The 19,286-nt window shown below is 39.3% G+C and overlaps 1 protein-coding gene across 3 annotated transcripts in view; it reads left to right on the top strand.

Moving 5' to 3' along the window:
- ARHGEF12 (Rho guanine nucleotide exchange factor 12) overlaps positions 1-19,286 on the top strand; it is a 138,708-nt gene that overhangs the window by 85,474 nt on the left and 33,948 nt on the right. For 2 of the 3 annotated variants that reach the window (XM_056108184.1, XM_056108183.1), the window contains 9 exons: positions 4,346-4,444; positions 5,159-5,208; positions 8,676-8,733; positions 9,560-9,738; positions 11,406-11,483; positions 11,674-11,793; positions 13,531-13,671; positions 15,951-16,025; positions 18,991-19,083. In XM_056108184.1, the coding sequence (XP_055964159.1) occupies positions 4,346-4,444; positions 5,159-5,208; positions 8,676-8,733; positions 9,560-9,738; positions 11,406-11,483; positions 11,674-11,793; positions 13,531-13,671; positions 15,951-16,025; positions 18,991-19,083 (893 nt within the window). The remainder of the gene's footprint in view (positions 1-4,345; positions 4,445-5,158; positions 5,209-8,675; positions 8,734-9,559; positions 9,739-11,405; positions 11,484-11,673; positions 11,794-13,530; positions 13,672-15,950; positions 16,026-18,990; positions 19,084-19,286) is intronic. The other variant, XM_056108185.1, reaches the window with a different exon arrangement.

Below are 19,286 nucleotides of genomic sequence, written 5' to 3'. Positions count from 1 at the left end.
GTCTGGGGTTGCTGGGGGGAAGGATGGCTAGGTGGGTGCAAAGCCCTTGCCCCTTTTCTCCTTTAATACTTTTTTCTTCATGACCTTTTGATATAGAATTAAAAGGTAAAGGTAAAGGCCCTCCCGTTGTGCATCGATTTGCTCGAGCAGGCCCAGTAACGTCTCCATTGGAGACTTTGTTGTTACTGTGTTTGGCATATCGAATATGTCACGGGGAGCTTGCCAGGCTCTGCCGTGCGGGCGAGATACTCTCAGTAGCTTGCCGGGCTCTCCGAGAGGGGCGGAGGAATTGAACTCGGGTCGGCCAGGTCGGCCGCGTGCAAGGCAAACACCCTACCGCTGTGCTATCGCTAAAAAGGAAAGTTATTAAAGTGAATAATTTTGAATTGATGAAGATAGGTTTATGGCATTCTGATGTATTCCTAATATATTTACTCAATTTAGGACCCAAGGATGTTTGCTGAAGTTGAGGGTGGTGTGCTGTTTCCCCCCCTCTGATCAGTTGCCTTTCTGAGCTTCCAGTCATCTAGATTCTCTAATTTTCTGATTTTTATTCATTTTTTAGCAATTTGAGAGCTTACCACTGTGCCAGAATGCGCCAGGTTTAGTGAAAAGACTATAAACAAGATCAGGCCCTGTATTGGGCTATCTGACCCAAGAGGAGAAGCACCCAAGGGGTTCTGGGTACCGAGGCTTCCTGCTCAGCTCACGTCCAGGCTGAAGGGCCAGGAAGAGCTTCTCGGAAGAGGGGATGTGTTTCTTTAGGCTTTCTGTTGTCCCGAAAATTACCTGTCACAAGAAGCCCCGCTCTGTAAATGCCCGTTCTCTTTCTTCGTTACCCCAAACACGTTTGCTTGTCTCTTAAAGCCAAACAAAACGTATGTGAAGGTCAACAAGACATGAGTTCCTCACAAAACATTTGTGCCATTCGAGGGATTTCCCAGCGCAGAAGGGTTCTTGTCTCCACTGCGGGGGGTTGTCAGGGCTCAGCCAGCCGTGCTGAGTATGTGGTGAGGAATCAAGCCCAGAGCTTCACACGTGCAAGACAACGTGCCGGCACATGAACCATGTCTCGAGCCCTCCCAAGGGAGCACCTTATTGATTTTTTAGCTGATGGCCTGGACTATTGAGTTCTAAGTAAGAATCAGGGACAGCTGCCCCCAACCAGAATAGTTCATAATATCGATAAATCCTTGTTTTGTTTTGTCAAGTATTAAGCAAAAGGTCATATGTACACACACACACACACACATATATACATGCATATATATTTATGTATGTACGTATTCAGGTAAACTCTGTAAATACAGAAAAGCACTTAATCCCCACTACCCATCCCCCTCGTATATGCAGGGTATAGAAACTGCTCAGCAAGTTGAGGATGTCATACAGTGATGAAGTACCGGCTTTGCCTGAGTGTAGCCCTGGGTTTCACACCTGCCACTGCAAGGGGAAAACAGTCAGTGGTTTACTATAGAAAAATCCAAGATTAGAAATCTCTAATTCACTTATTTTCATAACCTAGGAGGGTGCATTAGAAAGAGAACTGGAGGGAAGGCTGGATAGAGTATGACGATATCTGTGAAAAGTGTTTATGTGATAAATATCTACGTATATGCATGTATATCAGCGTTACTTAGAGTTGTTAGGGTATTTATGTTACTTATTTATTTTTGGTTTTTGGGCCACACCCGCTTGTGTTCAGGGCTTACTCTTGGCTCTCTCCTCAGGAATCACTCCTGGTGGGTTCTTGAGATCATTTGGGGTGCTGGTGATTGAACCCAGGTTGGCCTCCTGCTGTGCTGTCTCTCCAGTCCAGTTCTCTGTATCTTACATTTATTAAATTTTACACTAGGAATTTATACAGGGTGCCCTTTACCTTAGTTTTATGTATTCATACCCATTCCCTTTACAGTTTCTTCTGAATTGCTTGAAGGAAACAGAATTAAAAAAAGGTTGAATTTGTATGGGTTATCTCTCCTTTGCTCTCTTTATAATCTATTTAGGGGGTCAGGGAGGTAACTCAGGGGAGCACATGCCTGACATGTACAAGACTCCAAGGTCAGGCCCCAGTATTGGATCCCTCATGCACAGAATCATCAGAACCTGTAGCCCACTGAGGAGGTCTCAAAAACAGCAGGGAAAATCCCACAGTCTGCCCTCCTGTGGGGGTGGGGGGGCGGATAAGTGAAATTCAAGCAATATTTAGTACTTAATAGTCTCTAGAATTGAAGGGGTAGCTTTTTTTTTCTTTTATTTTTTGGCCACCCCATTGGCTGGGACCACTGCAGGTGCTGCACACAAGAGTCTCTCCCAGCAGTGTTCTGGGGATCAGACAGTGCTAGGAATTTAACCTAGGGTTTCCCGCATGAATAGCTAATACTCTTTTCAAAAGGCAGATCCCTTGCCTGGTAACACATTTTTAATGTTGAAAATGAACTTTCTGGAGGTACAATTTACGTAAGATGCACCTGTGTTAAGCAGACTTAGATGAGTTTTGACAAATGAATATACTCATGCAACCATTATCTCAATTAAGACATAGAGTATATCTGTCATTCTGAAAAGTTCCTCTTGGTGTGTTTGCAATCTTTCTTACTCCTTTTCCCACCCCAGCCTCTAGGGAGCCATTCATATGCTACTTGTCACTCTAGCTTCGCTTTACCTGTTACATACTGGAATCATATACTATGTGATTTTGTATCTTTTTTGTGATTCATCCCTTTTGCTGCATGTCTGCCTACTTCCTTTTTTTTGTACTTGGTAAGTGATTCTTCATTTCATGGCTACACCACATTTTACTCTCTTGCCAGCAGTGTATGAGAGTTCCAAATTCTTGCTGACATTATTATCAGTCTTTCATTTTTAGCTATCCCAGTTAGTTTATAGAATTATCTTATGGTTATAATTTATGTTTTCCTGATGACTGCAGACGTTGAATACCTTTGCATGTGCTTACTGTCATTGACTTAACTTTTTTGGTGATTTCTTTATTCAAACCTGTTGTCTTTTAAAGAATTTGTCCTCCAATTCTGCTGTAAAATTTGCTTCTATTTTGTTTTTGGTTAGTAAAATCTGGATTGAAGTCTTTTACCTAATATTTATATTGTGAATAATTCCCTTAGTCTGTGACTTGCCTTTTCATTTTCTTATCATTGTCTTTGGAGCTCTTTTAAGTTGATTGTTGTGTAGGATTATGAACTGATGGTTTGTTTCTCATATCAGGATCTGGTTATTCCAGTTTTTTATTTACCGTAGACTGACATATGACATTTCATTAACAGCAAGAAAAAATACATATGCACATACACATTTGATATGTATACTATGATCATATATGCATGTATACGTAGTCATTAATGTGTGCTCTTTTAGCATATCCTTTGGTCCATAAATCAGATTTATTTAAGAGATGTGGTTCTTTATAGAAAAGCTTTATTTTGAAGCCTTAATTTTCTGACCACCATTATGCTTGTGGTGTTGTAAATGTTTTATATATTGGTATTTGATTAAATATTTAGATTTGGCGAAGCTGAACATGTATGTTAAGTCTTGGCCAACAGAGAGTCAAGATCTTCAGATCTGATCTGTGGCAGACTGTCCTAAACTGGACTCTGTCATGAGACTTGCCTACTTCTTTGGGTTTGGCCCTTTTCCTCTCATCTGCCCTTGACAATTTTCATTTGCTGTTTAAATAGAGAGGAGACATTCACCTCTAGAAATCAGGTAAGTTTATGAGAGAGGGTACAGAATTGTTTGAGCTCACAGATTATGTCTGCATCTTTCCTCCTCTTATTTTTTCTGTGAGTCTGGGTCCTTCTTCCCTTTGAAATGTTCCCCTTTTCTCTCCTTTTATAAAGAAGAGCAATGCAGGCTCTTTGCCTGTACTTCCTTCCTGTCTTGTTTTCCTGAGTACATTTTTCTAAGAGTGAGATTGGATTTCTCTAGAAATTCATGGAATATTCCTAGCCACAGAGTGGGGGAGCAAGTAAGAATTTGAGCACCGAAAAAAACTGGTGGGGAGGATTTCATGTCATAGATAGAATCAAAGGGAACAGGCTTTTCTTTAAACTCTTCCCTCTCTTACACTTCACCTTTTCCAGTTTGCCATAGCTGTTTTCAGTCTTGAAGCATCTCTTTACCGCCCCAGTAAGAAGCAAATTTACAGGACTCTACAGTATTCTCGTGTGTGTTTTGTGTATGGGGTTAGTGCTCTTTGATTCTCTGTATGGGTTTTGTGTGCTACCTTGGTTTCTCCTGATAGAATGCTGTCTGTTGCTGATTTGTAATTATTGTATTTTTTCTCTTTATCTTTTTTCCTTCTCATCCCATGATTCTCGTGCAGGTCTTGTTCAGCGTTGTGTGATCATCCAGAAGGATGACAACGGATTTGGGCTGACGGTCAGTGGAGACAATCCAGTCTTCGTACAGTCTGTCAAAGAAGGCAAGGCATTTTTCAAAATAGTCCTGTCACAACTACTGGGAAACTTCACTCATTTCTAGATTGCAGGTCATGTGACCTGTTGTGCTGAATTTGTAGTGTCATAATTAGAGGCCATCATTTTCCTAGTTTATTTTCCTTGTGCTTTATAGAGACAGAACAGCTTTTACATAGTTTGAGAAATGATAAGAATTCTTGGCCATGATGCTTTCTCCATTTAAACTTATAAAACTTTGTGGAATTTTATTTTTCATGACACTAGCGATGTAAAGACAAATTAAAAAGATGACTAAGACTCAAGAAGATCTATTCTTTTCTCTGATTGACAATAGTAATATCTTCACCAGCTTGTGTGTTGGGTCCTGTAATTTGAAGTAGGCGTTGTGTAGCTATCACCACATTTTATAGGTGATAATGATGTTTAGAGTTCAAATAAGATACAAGTCAGGCAAGGGATGTGGTTCAGTGATAAAGTAAATGCCTCGCATATGAAAGACCTGGGTTCATCCCCAATGCTGAAAAAAAAAGAAAGAGACAGATAGTGAGACAGAGACATGATTCAAAGTCACATTACTAGTGGATGGTAATGTCAGATTTCATCTTAAGTCTTACTTGAGACTTACCCATGCTTTTAGCCACTTTGTTATGCTGCCCATCTCTCAAGACTGTTGGTGTAGAGAAATGAATGGCATCTGAGGTGATGTATTTCTCTTTTAGATGGAGCAGCCATGCGGGCTGGAGTACAGACAGGTGATCGAATCATCAAGGTAAGAAAAAGACTTTGGAATTTGTGGTTGAATTATAAAATAGTCCATGTTGATTATATTTTGACTATTTACTTTTATTTATTTAATCTTGGTTTTTGGGCCATACCTAGTGATGTTCAGGGGTTACTCCTGGCTCTGCACTAGGCAGTGACAACCTTTTGGTGCGTGGGGCACCATTCAGAATCCCAGGGGTTGAACTCGGGTTAGCTGCATGCAAAGCAAGTGCCTTACCTGCTGTACTATATTGCTCCTTCCCCTCATATTTTGAGTTTTTAAAAAACTAAGATTTTATTCTGTAGCCACTCCTGGTGGTGATCTGCCAACAGTCCACGTGCTTTAATGTTAGGATGTGGAACATTTAGGGCCCTGTGCTGCTTTGAGCCACCAGTGCCACACTCAGGAGCCTGCGGATCTCCGGGGCTACACCTGTCAGTGTGTGGGGGACTGTGTGGTGCCAGATTTAAACTCAAATCTAGTGCACGCAAAACATGTTACCCCAGCCACTGAGTTCTCTTCTCAGTCCCTGGCCAGAATTTATATTAAGAGCAAAACATTACATGTGATAAATTTGTTGATTATGAAATCTCAATTCACATTTCAAAATGAACATTTCCCTTTACTGAAGGATAAATGTTCATATATAAAAAAATGAATTTGGATAAGTGAAAGAGAATTTCCAAATTAATCTGTCACCTGGGCTTGAGCGATAGTAGAGTGAGCAAGGTGCTTGCCTCGCACAGGCTGACCTGGGTTCAATCCTTGGCATCCCATATGGTCCCCTGAGCCTCTCCAGGAGTGATCCCTGAGCACATAGCCAGGAGTAACCCCTGAGCATGTGGCCCCAAAACCATTTTTTAAAAACCTGAATTAATCTGTTTCTAAGAAATTTTTATCAAAATATATTAATAGAACTGGGAAAGTACAGTATTATTTGTATTAATAATTATCCCCCAAATGAACTTCTATAAAGGATCAAAAATCTTTGGGGCTGGAGTTGATTGCACAGCGGGTAGAGCGTTTGCCTTGCACGCGGCCGACCTGGTTTGATTCCCAGCATTTCATATGGTCCTCTGAGCACTGCCAGGAGTAATTCCTGAGTGCAGAGCTAGGAGTAGCCCCTGTGCTTCGCCAGGTGTGACCCAAAAAGAACAAAAAAAGAATTTCAGAAAGATAGGTTATGTATGTGAGTAAGTATGAGAGTATAATATGAGTTGGTGTGGCTTCACTTAAAGCAAATTATTCTAGTGTCTAGACCCATCAGCTCTGTTAGCAGAATATAGTAGAGTCAGAACAGAATTCCAATTTGGAGGGCAAGAATAATTATTTACTGCTGTTGAGACAGTTAATTGATTGCTAAAGTCAAATTTGTATACAAGAAAGCCACCACGAGCATATTTTTGTTTCTGTTATGGGCCACACACCTGGTAATGCTTGGGGTTCCTCCCAGCTCTGTGCTTGGCGGACTGTGTGGTACTGGGGACTGAACCTGGGCCTCCCGCATGCAAAACTTGTGTGGACCTCCCATGGACACATTTTACACAGAACAACCTAGGAAAAAAATATTCAAGGTCCCAACGTGGTAGTTCAGAGGGTTGGGGTCCATGCTTCACAAGCCTGAGCACTAGGAGTGGGTGACCCCTGAGCACAGGGATGGGAGTAGCTCCCAAGCACCACTGGGTGTGGCTCAAAAACAAACAACAACAAAACCCAAACTTTTTTCTTGAAACATACAGCAGGGTCTAATATGGATTTGGTTGTCAGTTTCATGAACTGGGAATACACATTTGGCTTGTTTTGGGTGTGGTAAAATGACTTCATACAAACCTGTGTGGGTTTAAGGTAGAATCTGTTCGTGTAGAAATTTATATATGTGTGTCAAAAGTTAAATATACTTGGAAATATATATTACATGTCTAGTCATTTTGCTTTTAGGAAATTATCTAAAGTGATGAATGTAAAAAGTGAGATCTTATCATTTTTCCATATCTATATGGAAATGAACTCACTTCTGTCATGTCGAAACTTGTAAACTAGATCTAGTGTAGATGAGCCGAGGGGGTGGAGAGATGGTATTGAGGATAGGGTGTTTGGCACGCAGTCTTCCTGGTCCAATCCTTGGCATCCCATTTAGTCCCCTGAGCACTGCCAGGAGTAATTCCTGAGTTGTGCCATGTGTTGTCCGAAAACCAAAACAGAATACAAAAGTAGATCAGCTGAGACTTGATACATAAATTGCACTTCACTTGCAACTTTAAGAAATAGGTCTGTGTTTGCCTCTCTTGAAAGGAAGAACCAGGGCTGTGCTTACCTCTGTTGAAAGGTGTGGGTTGAGAGGTATTCAGCAGTGGTGCGCTTGTCTTGCACGTGGGAGGCCCTGGTTTTGATTCCCAGCACCAAAAAAAGGGTAAGGGGCAAGGAGCTAGCTCAGGGATTGGGGAGCAGCTTTGCATGCACATGTCCTGAGCCCCAGCTGGCTCTGGTAGCCCTTGGCACCACTGAGTCCAAGTAATGCTACACCATTGGTCCCTTGCATTGAACCACATGGCCCAGTTGGTCAAGTATCACTGGGAGGTCCCTCCCCGCTGAAAGGTATTTACAGTAAAGTAGTTAAGGGAAAAGAGCAACCATGGGGGGCGGGGGGGTGGGGGCGGGAGAGCAACTATGATGTGTTTGTGTGTCTAGTCTCTAGCAGCATGGTTAATAAGCATGTGTGCTTCTGTTCACACACCAAGAGGTCAACTTGTAGAAATTAGTTTTACTTATATTAAAGAAAAGATTAATGGCAGATGGCAGATCCATGTTTTATAGTTTTAATTTGAATGATTTAGTGGAGACTTGGATACCATTTAGCCTATCTAAATAAGAGCTAAAATTACATTGAGATTTTTTCGTAGATTTTTATAATTTCCACAATTGTTTCCATCTTTTGAAATATTTATTATGATTTTGACAAATTTAAAAGTATGTAAACTTTTCTATTTACAAGAGTTCTTCAATGTGGAAGCATTTGTAAATCTGTTGCATGGTATGTTTTGTCTTTTGTTCTTATAAGAAGTAATTTAAATTAAGGCTGGCTTATGGCAGTGTTTCTAATTCTTTTCCTGATTGTGGTCCCCTTTCAACCTTGTTTTTTTCCTGTGGTACTCCCTGCCCTATGGGTTGGTCCCGTAGTCTGACCTGTCATTTATGGGATTTTCACCTGTGGCCCTCTTGGAATATTCTGGGGACCTATGGAGACATATGATCTCCAGTTGAGAAATACTGCCGTATAGAATAGTAGTAAAAGAAATATTAAAATGTATGTATATGTCATATATATACATACTCACCAAGTAAACACACACATATTTTAACATGACTCATTTACTGTTATAATTGGTTATAGTATATATAATAATTCCTGAAGTCAGTTTATCCATTATCTCAGTAGAATGTATCTGACATATACTATTTTCCTTTTCTTACAGGTGAATGGAACTCTGGTGACTCATTCGAATCATTTGGAGGTGGTGAAGCTAATCAAATGTAGGTGATTGTTATTTTAGTTGTTTTCTGGAGCCCTTCAAGAAATGATCATCAAGCGTTTCCTTTTATAGGCCCAGTCAGTATGTTAGACATTGTGGGCCATATGGCGTTCTGCTAGATTCTGTCATTGAAGCAAGAAAGCAGCTATGAATGCAAAGTAGAGTGAATGGGAATGGGCTGAGAGAGAGCATGGCGATAAGATGCTTGCCTTGCACATGGCTGAAAGATTACTTTGGCAGACAAAAAACCTAAATGAATGGGCGTGGTGGCTTCAACAAAATGTAATTTACCAAAATAATTTGTGAACTGGATTTAATCCCTTGGGTAGATTAATGTGTTTATGCTACTATACAGTTAATGAATTTCTTCTCCTTCAATTTTTTAAAATTCAAATCTAACCTCTTACTTTTTTTTCTTCATATTTCTGTGGAATATTTTTTGTTCTTTGTTTTGTAAAGTTAATTTTGTATGATATCAGTGTACTTTAGGACATTAGTCAGCCCATCCTAATTAGTGACATATTTAAAAGATTTGTGTTTAAGAAATCAATTAAGTATAGCCATTTCTAAGTGTTTTATAAGAACTCATTCTTCTTTAAATTAAAAAATAATCTTGGGGTTGTAAATTTAGTTGGCTTGTAGTGAATATCTGATCTCTGTAGGTGATATTTCAGGGAAATTGACATTGTTCCTTTAGAGTTAGGTTGTTTGCTAAAGACAGAATGCTCAGTTCTTTTCCTGTGGCACTGACGCAGTGATGTGCTGTGAGAAAGTCTGATGGTGTTGTTTTCCCTCCACTCTCTTTTCTCCCACTGCCCCACCTTCAGCTGGTTCCTATGTAGCTCTCACTGTTCAGGGACGCCCTCCTGGGTCGCCCCAGATTCCGCTCGCTGAGTCTGAAGTGGAGCCACCAGCCACTGGACATATGTCTCCCCTCCTGACGTCCCCTCACTCGCCGGGTGCCTCTGGGAACATGGAGCGGATCACTAGTCCCGTGCTCATGGGGGTAAGGCTCTGCCAAGGCGTGGCTGGTGTGCAGTGTTTCTGCTTTGTTTTTGAGGTGCTGAGCTGATAAATTTAAATTCAAGATTCTCAACAACAACCTAGTGTAAAATTATATAGTGACTCAGAATCGTTACAGAGTATTAGGTTAACAGGTTTAATGAAACAAATACTGTGTATAAAATGGTGCCCTTGCAAAAATATATTAAAGATAGCTCTTTTGTTCAAGCCCTTACTTACCATAGATTATGTACTTTAAGAGGACAGGAGTTTTTCATTTTCTTATTGTGAATCCAGTGCCTGAAATATAATATAATCCAGCCTGAAATACTGACCCAGGTTCAATTGTTCCGCCCCTCTCGGAGAGTCCAGCAAGCTACCGAGAGTATCTTGCCCGCACGGCAGGGCCTGGCAAGCTTCTCGTGACGTATTCGATATGCCAAACACAGTAACAGCAAGTCTCACAATGGAGATATTACTGGGCCTGCTTGAGCAACTTGATGAACAATGGGAGGACAGTGCTACAGTAAAATAGGTAACATTAAGTGATGGCAGTGGGGAGAAAGCAACCCAGGTAGGGAAAGTTGGTAAATAGCCAAGCCAAGTACCAGGTACATTTGGAACGTGATCAGTTGCTTGTTTGCTGAGTGCTTGTTTAGGGTGTGTGCAGTGGGAGATGAGCCTGAGACCCAAAACTGTATATTCTGAAAAAAAATCAACAATTCCCAGGCCAATATACATGTAATTAGATAGTAAAAATCCATTAAAACTTTTTTAAGCAGGAGAGAAATGTGACTGTAGTGGGAATTTAGAAGACTAATTTGATAAAATAGTTTGTGACATAGAGGAGGCTACCATGGGATGAGTTGGACATTGTCTTAATATTTAAAGTAGGGTCAGGACTGTGGCTCAGGTGCAGAACCTTCACCTGGGAGACCCCAATTACCATCACCTGCCCAGCCCAGCTCCCAGCAGGGTGAGCCGTGGCTTTGCCACAGGAGAATATGTGGCAGGCATGGGAGTATGGGGGAGTTTGGCCACTTATGGGAACTAACTGTGAAGATCCAGCAGAATAAGAAAACTGTTTCGTACTTAAGGAAACTCATTTTTCCAGCTGATATTGGTAGTTAGTTTTCTTTAAAAAAAACTTAATTTTAGTAACGGCCAAGACTCAGAGACTGTAAAAACCAGCTCCCGGAACCGCGAGGCTGCATTCGCGGCTGCGCAACATCTTATTATGACATCTTATTATCTCATTCCTACTTTGGACAAACTGGCAGGTTACCGAATGTAGCCTGCCCACACGGCAGTGTCTGGCAAACTCCCCGTGGCGTACCCAATATGCCAAATACCAGTAACAATGATGGGTCTCATTCTCCTAAAGAGCCTTGAATATAATCTCAGGGCTAGGATGAAGGAGACGTTACTGGGGCCTGCTTGAGGCAATCGATGAATAACAGGATGATTTGTGATTGATTGTGAATTTTAGTAAGAGTGAAAGTGGAAAGCTGAAATTTCCTCCTCACCTGTTTTAAATGTCTAAAAAAGCCTTTCTTTAAAATAATTGGGACTAAAAAAAATCTTAATAGATATTAAAAATTGGAGTGGACGCATTATCTCATTTTAGCTTCATTTTCCCTGTTTTGGTTTTGTTTGTTTATCTTTTTCTAGGAGGAAAACAATGTGGTTCATAGCCAGAAAGTAGAAATTCTGAGAAAAATGTTACAGAAAGAGCAAGAACGGCTACAGGTACTAAATCAGAAATGGGGCTGTGCAGGCCAGTGGAAATGTGAGTTGGCATAGTTGAGCTGGTGGTTATCATAATCCCAGTCCAACAGCGTTGTAATCAGTGCCATTAAATCTTTTATTAAGAATGGACTTTTAAAATATCTTACTGACGTCCGTTATTAATTCTCAAAATATTTTTTATAACTTTCAGTTATTGCAGGAAGATTACAACCGAACACCTGCCCAAAGATTGCTAAAAGAGATCCAAGAGACCAAGAAACACATTCCTCAGCTGCAAGAGCAGTTATCCAAAGCCACAGGCTCTGCTCAGGTAGCATCATTGTTCCAAGTGCTACCCAACTTTTGCAGGAGAATTTTCTTCTGGGAATGTGTCAAAGAATATTGTAGTTGCCTTTTTTTCTAAGTTATTTTTTCTAGCATAGACTGACAGGATGTCCTGTGTAGAATGTTATAAAAATAATTATTAACTAAAAGAAATGTTACCTTCTGTTTGCTTGCTTATATGTTTCTTTGTTCCATAATAATTTTTTCTAAAAATTAAGTGCTTTTGTTTTGATGTGAAAAACTAATAAGGAGTAGTTAGATATGTATATTTACATTTTTGAGATTCATTCTATCATATGTAAGAGAACTTTAAGTAGGAACGTAAGATATGTGCTAAAATATATAAACAAGCCTATTCTCATTTAATCTGTATAATAACCCACTTAAGTTTTGTTTTTCCGTTTTCATATACACTTACAGAAACTTTGATTAAATTACATGTAGCTCAAAAGTGATAGAACTTGAATTCAAGTTCAATCTGATGAATTAAAAGTATGTTTAATAACTACATATTTTAGTTTCAAAAGCATTTCAATGGAATGCTACGTGGTTGTAAATTGAGGAGATAACAGTATCATTCAAAGTAACGGCTCAGTATTTACATAAGTCAACCAGATTTATATACTGTAATTTTTTTATACTGTAATTTTTAGAGTTAGAATAGTAAAAGTTCTGTATATTTCATCTTAAAGCAAAATGGGCAAACAGAGTATCCCATTTAAAATTGGTAAAAGCTGATGAGGTTTTTTTTCCTTTCTATATTGGGCCTGTAAGTGAAAGCCATGAAGTCGTAGAACTGAAAGAAATCTTTGTGATCAGCTAGCCAAAATGGTCATTTTATTTATTTATTTACTTACATCTTTCAGCACTGAGGCTTGATCCCAGGGCCTCACACATGAGATGCACACACTTTTCCATGAGCCACATCCTCAAACACATAATCTGTTCATTTTAGAGTTAAAAAATCATTCTACATGTTGTTAAGTAAAAGAGGGCCTGAACTGCTTTTAGAAGGTTACATACTTGTAAGTTCTTTCTATTTCCTGTGCTAGTGTATTTCCCATTACGCACTATTTTTTTATTTCAGCCCCTTTAGCGGTATGACATTTTGACTATTGTGCTACAGCAATATTGACTGCATTATATTGTTGTTTTTGCTGTTGTTTATTACTGAGCAAAGACAACATTCTTACTCTGAATAGTGAAAATGTGGTTCCTGATTTAAAGCTAATAACAGTTTGTTAAAGTATTATGTCCCAGAACTGGCAGTTTATTGAAATTCTCAGGTGTTGGAATACAGTTACCTAGAAGATATATTTTAATAATTTTTACTAGCTATATCGTAATAATTTTTACAAATGCAGGAAATACAGATACTAGGAAATACAGATACTATAAATTAACAAAATCGTATCTTTTTGCTCATTTGGTTGTTTGAACTTTAATTCTCTCCACTAAAAAAAAAAATCACTTTCCTGCTTTTAAATTTTACTTACGCCTTCAAGTTTTAATGCTTTACATATTCTGTAATTCTTCTCAATTGGATTTTATTGGTATGCATTAAACATGTGATTGAAATATTTTGCTAATGGAATACATATACACACGTATTTAAAACATTCTTGATCACATGAAACAGACTACATTTAAATTGTAGTTCAGCTGTTTGTGTAGTTAATAATGAAAGCGGTAAAAGCGTGTTTATGTATTTCATCTCTTCTAGGATGGAGCTACAGTCACATCCTCCAAGCCTTTAAGTGACACATTCACAGGCAGTGATCTTGAAGCAGAGTCTGGGGATGGACTCGGGAGACTGGACTACAGCAGTGGAGATGCCTCCCGAGGTAGCAGTGACAATGCAGATGTGAGTATTCTTCATTTCATTTTGTTGTCTTCTTCTTGGTAAGATTTCAAGTTTGTGAGTTAAGAATCTTTTCTAACTAGTGACTTGTCATCTTTCCCATCTTGAAGATAAGCAAGTTTGATGGCCAGAAAATCTGGACACTGTTGTGTAAGAGTTTTTTATTTCTGAGTTCACTTTTTCCCTTGGACATCATTGCCAAATGTTTCGTTTGAGCAGATGGAATTTCCCAGCAGTCATTCTTGTTTGTGGGTACAAAAGTTTTTAATGCTAGTGCTTTCTGAACGGAGAGGCCAACTGTTGATATCTTTGAGAGCATGTTAATATTCCATTTGTGGTCAGAATGACTCAGTCTTGAATCATGGGGCATTTTGCCATTACACAGAGGAAAAGACTTTGTCCTATTGGATAAATGCAGTTAATTGCCCAAGTTTAGTAACACTTTTCTTGATTAACCCAGAAATTGCCAATTGAACAGATTTGTTGAGGATAATACTTTAAGGTGAATATGATATAAATACATAGAAGCTATCTATGCTTACTATGTTCTACGTGATCATATGTAAATATAGAGAAACTAAGCTCACTCTTAATTATTTTTAACAATACTTGGTGAGCATTAATGGGAATAATAGCCTAATTGATTTTTCTTTTTTAAAGCAATGAGGAAAGCATTCCAAATGATTTTAAAATTGTAAGTATCGTGAAATCAATAGTAAATTAGAACTAGCATTTTACCTTTCTCTACCCAAAAAAGATTAACATAAAAAATAGTTTTTCTTGTAGAAGATATAACTTCTTGTGACTTTATTAATTCATACACAATACTATATGTACATAAGTATACACATGCACACACATGGTAATTATTAGCATACAGTTTCTCTCTTTGAGTGTTATGGTTAAAAAAAATGAAAATCATTGGTTTAGGGCTGGAGTAGATGGGGTACTTGCCTTGCATTTGACTGACCTGGGTTCAATCCCTGTCATCCCATATTATAGTCCCTAGAGTCTACCAGGAGTGATCCGAGGCAGAGTCAGGAGTGATCCCTGAGCACTGCCAGGTGTCACCCAAAAACAAAAAGACCAACCCAACAAAAAAATCTCTGATTTAAGCATCATTTAAATAATATTTTAAAGACCAGGTTCAGTGACTCAGTTCCTCCTGCTAGTAAAACTTGAGAAAATTTTTTTTTTTGTCCTTAAAAGTAGTAATAGGAATTTTATAATTGGGTAGGCTAAAGATTTTGATAAAAATTTCATCTTTACCATAAGAGTAAAATTGTCATAGTCAAACTTATTGGGCATATAGACTGTAAGCCCTAATGAGTTTTTTGCATTCTTTAGTTAATTCTCCAAACAGTTATTGTTATCTTAACTTTACAAAAGTAATGCTCAAGTCAAAGAGAGTTAACTAGCTTGCCAAACTCCCCCAGGCATTAAGTGATAAGTGTCTGTTGAGCGCCAAAGTACCTGCCAGCCCTCTAAATATAAACAAAGCTTCCTAGGGAGAACAGTGACAGTTATTATGTAACAGTACATAACAGCCATGGCTGACTTGGATAGAGACTATTTTAGAAGCCAAGGGTCAAATCTAGATTACTAGGGGCTTTGCTTTGTTCTGCCACTGTTACTTTTGATGACCTTGTCCGATTCTCCCTTTCCAGTGCTGCTGAACTCTTTTCGTGATTTGTCTCCACCACACCGCACTGTTTCTTGAGAGCACAGGGGTTGTCATTATTAGACTAAAATGCTTTTGAACTTGCATAGAAATACTAGTTTCAGAGAGAGAGTTAGAAGAGAAGAATAAAGATAGACTCGGGGCTGGAGCTGCCCTGGCGAGTCTCTACCCAGATGGGCTGTTGTTCAACATGAGGATCCTGCAGTGATGGGAATGCTGTGCTCGGTGAACCGTGTGGTTCCAGGGCTCGGGAGGGTCAGCCACATGTAAAACCTTAACCACTGTGTCCTGCGTTATGTCTGGTCCCTAAAGATGTGTAATACAACTAATAAGAGTTAGTGAGTGAAAATTAGCCCTATAGTCTAGAGAAGTAAACTGGAATTGCTCTGTATTCTTTTATCAACCAAGAACTGAAACATCTGGAAAAGAAGTAATTTACCAAAATCAAGAAAAGTAGCAGAGTGAGATATTATATGAAACTTGCTGAATAGTTTCAGATACAAACATGAAATTCAGAATATTTCACACCATTTTTACTTTCTCTCTTTTGGCCTTTTTGGTGGATTTATTGAAATGTACTGAATGCGTTTCCCCCCTTTAGAGTCCCAAGAGTGGCCTGAAAGAGAGGATTTATCAAGAGGAAAATCAGGAGAAAAGTGAAATAATTCAGGATGCTGTGAGTATTGAATGCATGGACAGTAATGTTTTCCTTAAATTTAGGTGACAGACAAAGTTGATATTTATATATTCTTTTGTTGCCTTTCATATTCCTTAGAGAAAAACTTAAGAAAGAAATAAAGATTTAATAAATCTTTAGTTAGTGCTACTTTATCCTATTATGGACTTAATGTTGTTTCTTTGTCCTAAAATAGCATGTTTTACCATCCTGTCAGTTATGTGTGAGTGTAGCTTTTTAGGCTGGAGTGGGTAGGGCATTTGCCTTGCACGTAGCTGACCTGGGTTCGATTCTTCCACCCCTTTTGGAGAACTGCCGAGAGTATCTTGTCCACATGGCAGAGCCTGGCAAGCTACCCATGATGTATTCAATATGCCAAAAACAGCAACAACAAGTCCCACAATAGAAATGTTATTGGTGCCTGCTCAAGCAAATCGATGAACAAGGGAGGACAGTGCTACAGTGCTACAATGTAGCTTTTTGGTGTTGAGTTCATTTACACTATTGTGAAATATTATCACAACCGCCCTATCAAACTTTTTCATCTGACTTCCCTTCACTCTCCTCCAGCCCTTAGATGGCTGATGTCTCCGTCTGTCTTCCTCCGCCTCCCTCTGTCTCCCTCCATCTCTGTCCTGACTGCTTCAGGAACCTCAGTCAGTAGTAGAACCCAAATGTCTGTCCTTTGTGATGGACTTAATTCACTTACCATAATGTCTTAAAGAATTGTCTGTGCTGAAGCCTGTTAGAATTTCCTTCCTTTTTGGATTGTTGAATAACAATTCATTGTATGTTTATACCCTATTTTGTTTATCCATTCATGTATCAATGAGTACTTGAGCTGTTTTGACCTTTTGACTATTGTTAGTAATGCTGCCATGAACATTTTAAGTTAAATATCTGTTCATTATTACTTGGGATATATACTCAGAAATGAAATTGCTGAAACGATTGTTCTTCATTTGATTATTTTAGCATTCTGATTTTATTTTCCAGTTTGATCAGTTCCCCAAAGAGAGAGATGCTGCCCCCAGGACTGCACTAATGGTCCAGGGATATAGTGGGGACACTTTCTCTTTCTTCTCTTAAAAAAGGTAGATTTACTGGGGGGAACTGAGTAAATTTTTTTTCCCCTGAAAGGGGGGGCGGGCGCTGGAGGTCAAATAAGTTTGAAAATCTCTAAGTTAATACTTGTTTTTTTTTGTTTTAAATAATTTAACAGTGTATGTGTTAGACCTATTAAGAAATCAGAGACCATAATCAGTTTTAGAATATGAAGTTGTCTTAACTACTCTGAACGAACTTCTATTGTTTCTTTTGAGCTTTCAAATTTTGTACTTTATTTTTGATTCTGGGGCCATACTCAGTGGTACTCAGGGATTACTTCTGGCTCTGTGCTCAGAAACTTCCTGGTCGGGCTCAGGACCATATAGGATGCTGGGAATTGAACCTGGGTCAGCCATCTGCAAGGCAAGAGTACTATCTGCTGTGCTCTCTATCCAGCCCAAGCTTTAAACCCTTTAAAAGCATTGGTTTTAAAAAGAAAGAATGATCACAAATAGAAGGCAGACTCAAGGAGGTTCAGGTAAGTGTTGCCACACAATTCGAAAAATTTCCACTTATTATTCACTTAGTTTATGACTTGGTAAACTCTTATGTGTAGTATACCCATATGCATAGTTTCAGCTATGATTCCTCTGAAGATGAATCCTAAACTGCTACCTTCTGCTTTCTCCAGATCCCACTTGTTCAACTACTGTCAGATTTACTTGTCCCAGGTTTTTATTTCTCTTAATGCTCTATGATCTTTGAGTTTAGTATTTTTGGTCATCAAACCTTCCATCGCTTCCACCTTATACATCAGTGCTTTATAAACTTATGTGTTCTAAATCCAACTTTGTATTTGAGTTGGCAAATTGATGACCTGTTGTTGCAAGGCAGTGAGATCAGCAGTCCACAAATTTATTTTGTAACATTGTTATCTTTGTTTCTATGGAAGTGTTTCTGTGGTTATTTGAAAACTTCATTGCATTTTGCCAGTGATTTTTAATCAGGAGCGATATTGTCCCTCTGGACATTTGGCAGTGTCTGGAAACAGTTCTGTTCCTCATGACTCCTACTGGCATCTGGTCGCTGGTAGAGGCCGGGTAAAGGCCAGCTGCTCCCAGTGTACAGAACAGCCCTCATGATGGCGAGTCACCTGGCCAGAAACGACTCCAGGCCATTGTGCACTGGAAACTTCCTGCATCAGACACAGATGAAGATGGATGGGGGAGATAGCCTTTAGGGTGCATGCAAAACCTGAGTTTGATCCTGGGCACTATTTAACCTGTCAAGCATCGCTGGGCGCAGCCCTGAGGGTGCTCAGATATCGATGGGGTGACCCTGATAGTCCCTGGCACTACAGGGCCCTACCAGCACGGCAACCTTGGGCAGTCTCACTGAACTGCACATCTGGTTGGCTGAGAATCAATGGAAGTAACCACTGGGTCCCCTGAACTAGGGAGGCCCCCTAGGGGAGAAAGGAAAAAATAGAGTTTAGTGATGGTTTTGTTGCAAATTTATAGAAATCATTGATTAACCTCTCTACCCTTGCTTCCTTTGTTGTACCATTTCTGCTCATTTTTGCTTCCTCTTTATTGCCTTTATTTTATTTTATTTTTTTTACAAATCTATCAACAGTACATAAGAATATAGCCACGAGTGTAGTAAGTAAAGATGGTTGATTATTTTCCAGAGGAAATGGGTTCCTGCCCTGCCCACATGACAGTCAATATTATGATAGTTCCCGTTGCTTAAGAGGGTTATGGCCTTAAATATTTGAGACCCACCACTTTGAAAATGAAACACTTAAAGAGAACCGAGAAAAAATCCTGCTGGTTGAGTGTGCTACATCTTTTTAATGATTTGGCTTTGTGCTTCCTCTGAAGTTGATCACCAGATCATTTTTCTCTTCTTTCCCCAGGATGCTCAGTGTCCTATTGGGAGTCCCTTAACACGCACAACACCGCATATTATTGGAGCAGAGGATGATGATTTTGGTACAGAACATGAACAGGTGATGACCTTTCCTCCAAGAAGCAAGTTACTAATTTTCTGAAAAATTTGATTTGTGGCAAAAACAAAAACAAACCCCACCAATTTCTGGAAGTAATACTTGGAAGGCTTTGAAGCTAAATCTTAGAACTAAAGTTAACTGGTTCATAGCACAGGGTCCTTGCTTGTTTTTGCTTTGATCAGTAGAAATGAGTACCATGCAGT

The sequence above is a fragment of the Sorex fumeus genome, unplaced genomic scaffold (genome assembly GCF_029834395.1).
Source record: "Sorex fumeus unplaced genomic scaffold, SorFum_2.1 ptg000198l, whole genome shotgun sequence".
Lineage (NCBI taxonomy): Eukaryota > Metazoa > Chordata > Mammalia > Eulipotyphla > Soricidae > Sorex > Sorex fumeus.
Note: the sequence above shows the minus strand (reverse complement) of the source record. Positions and strands in the feature narration are given on the sequence as shown.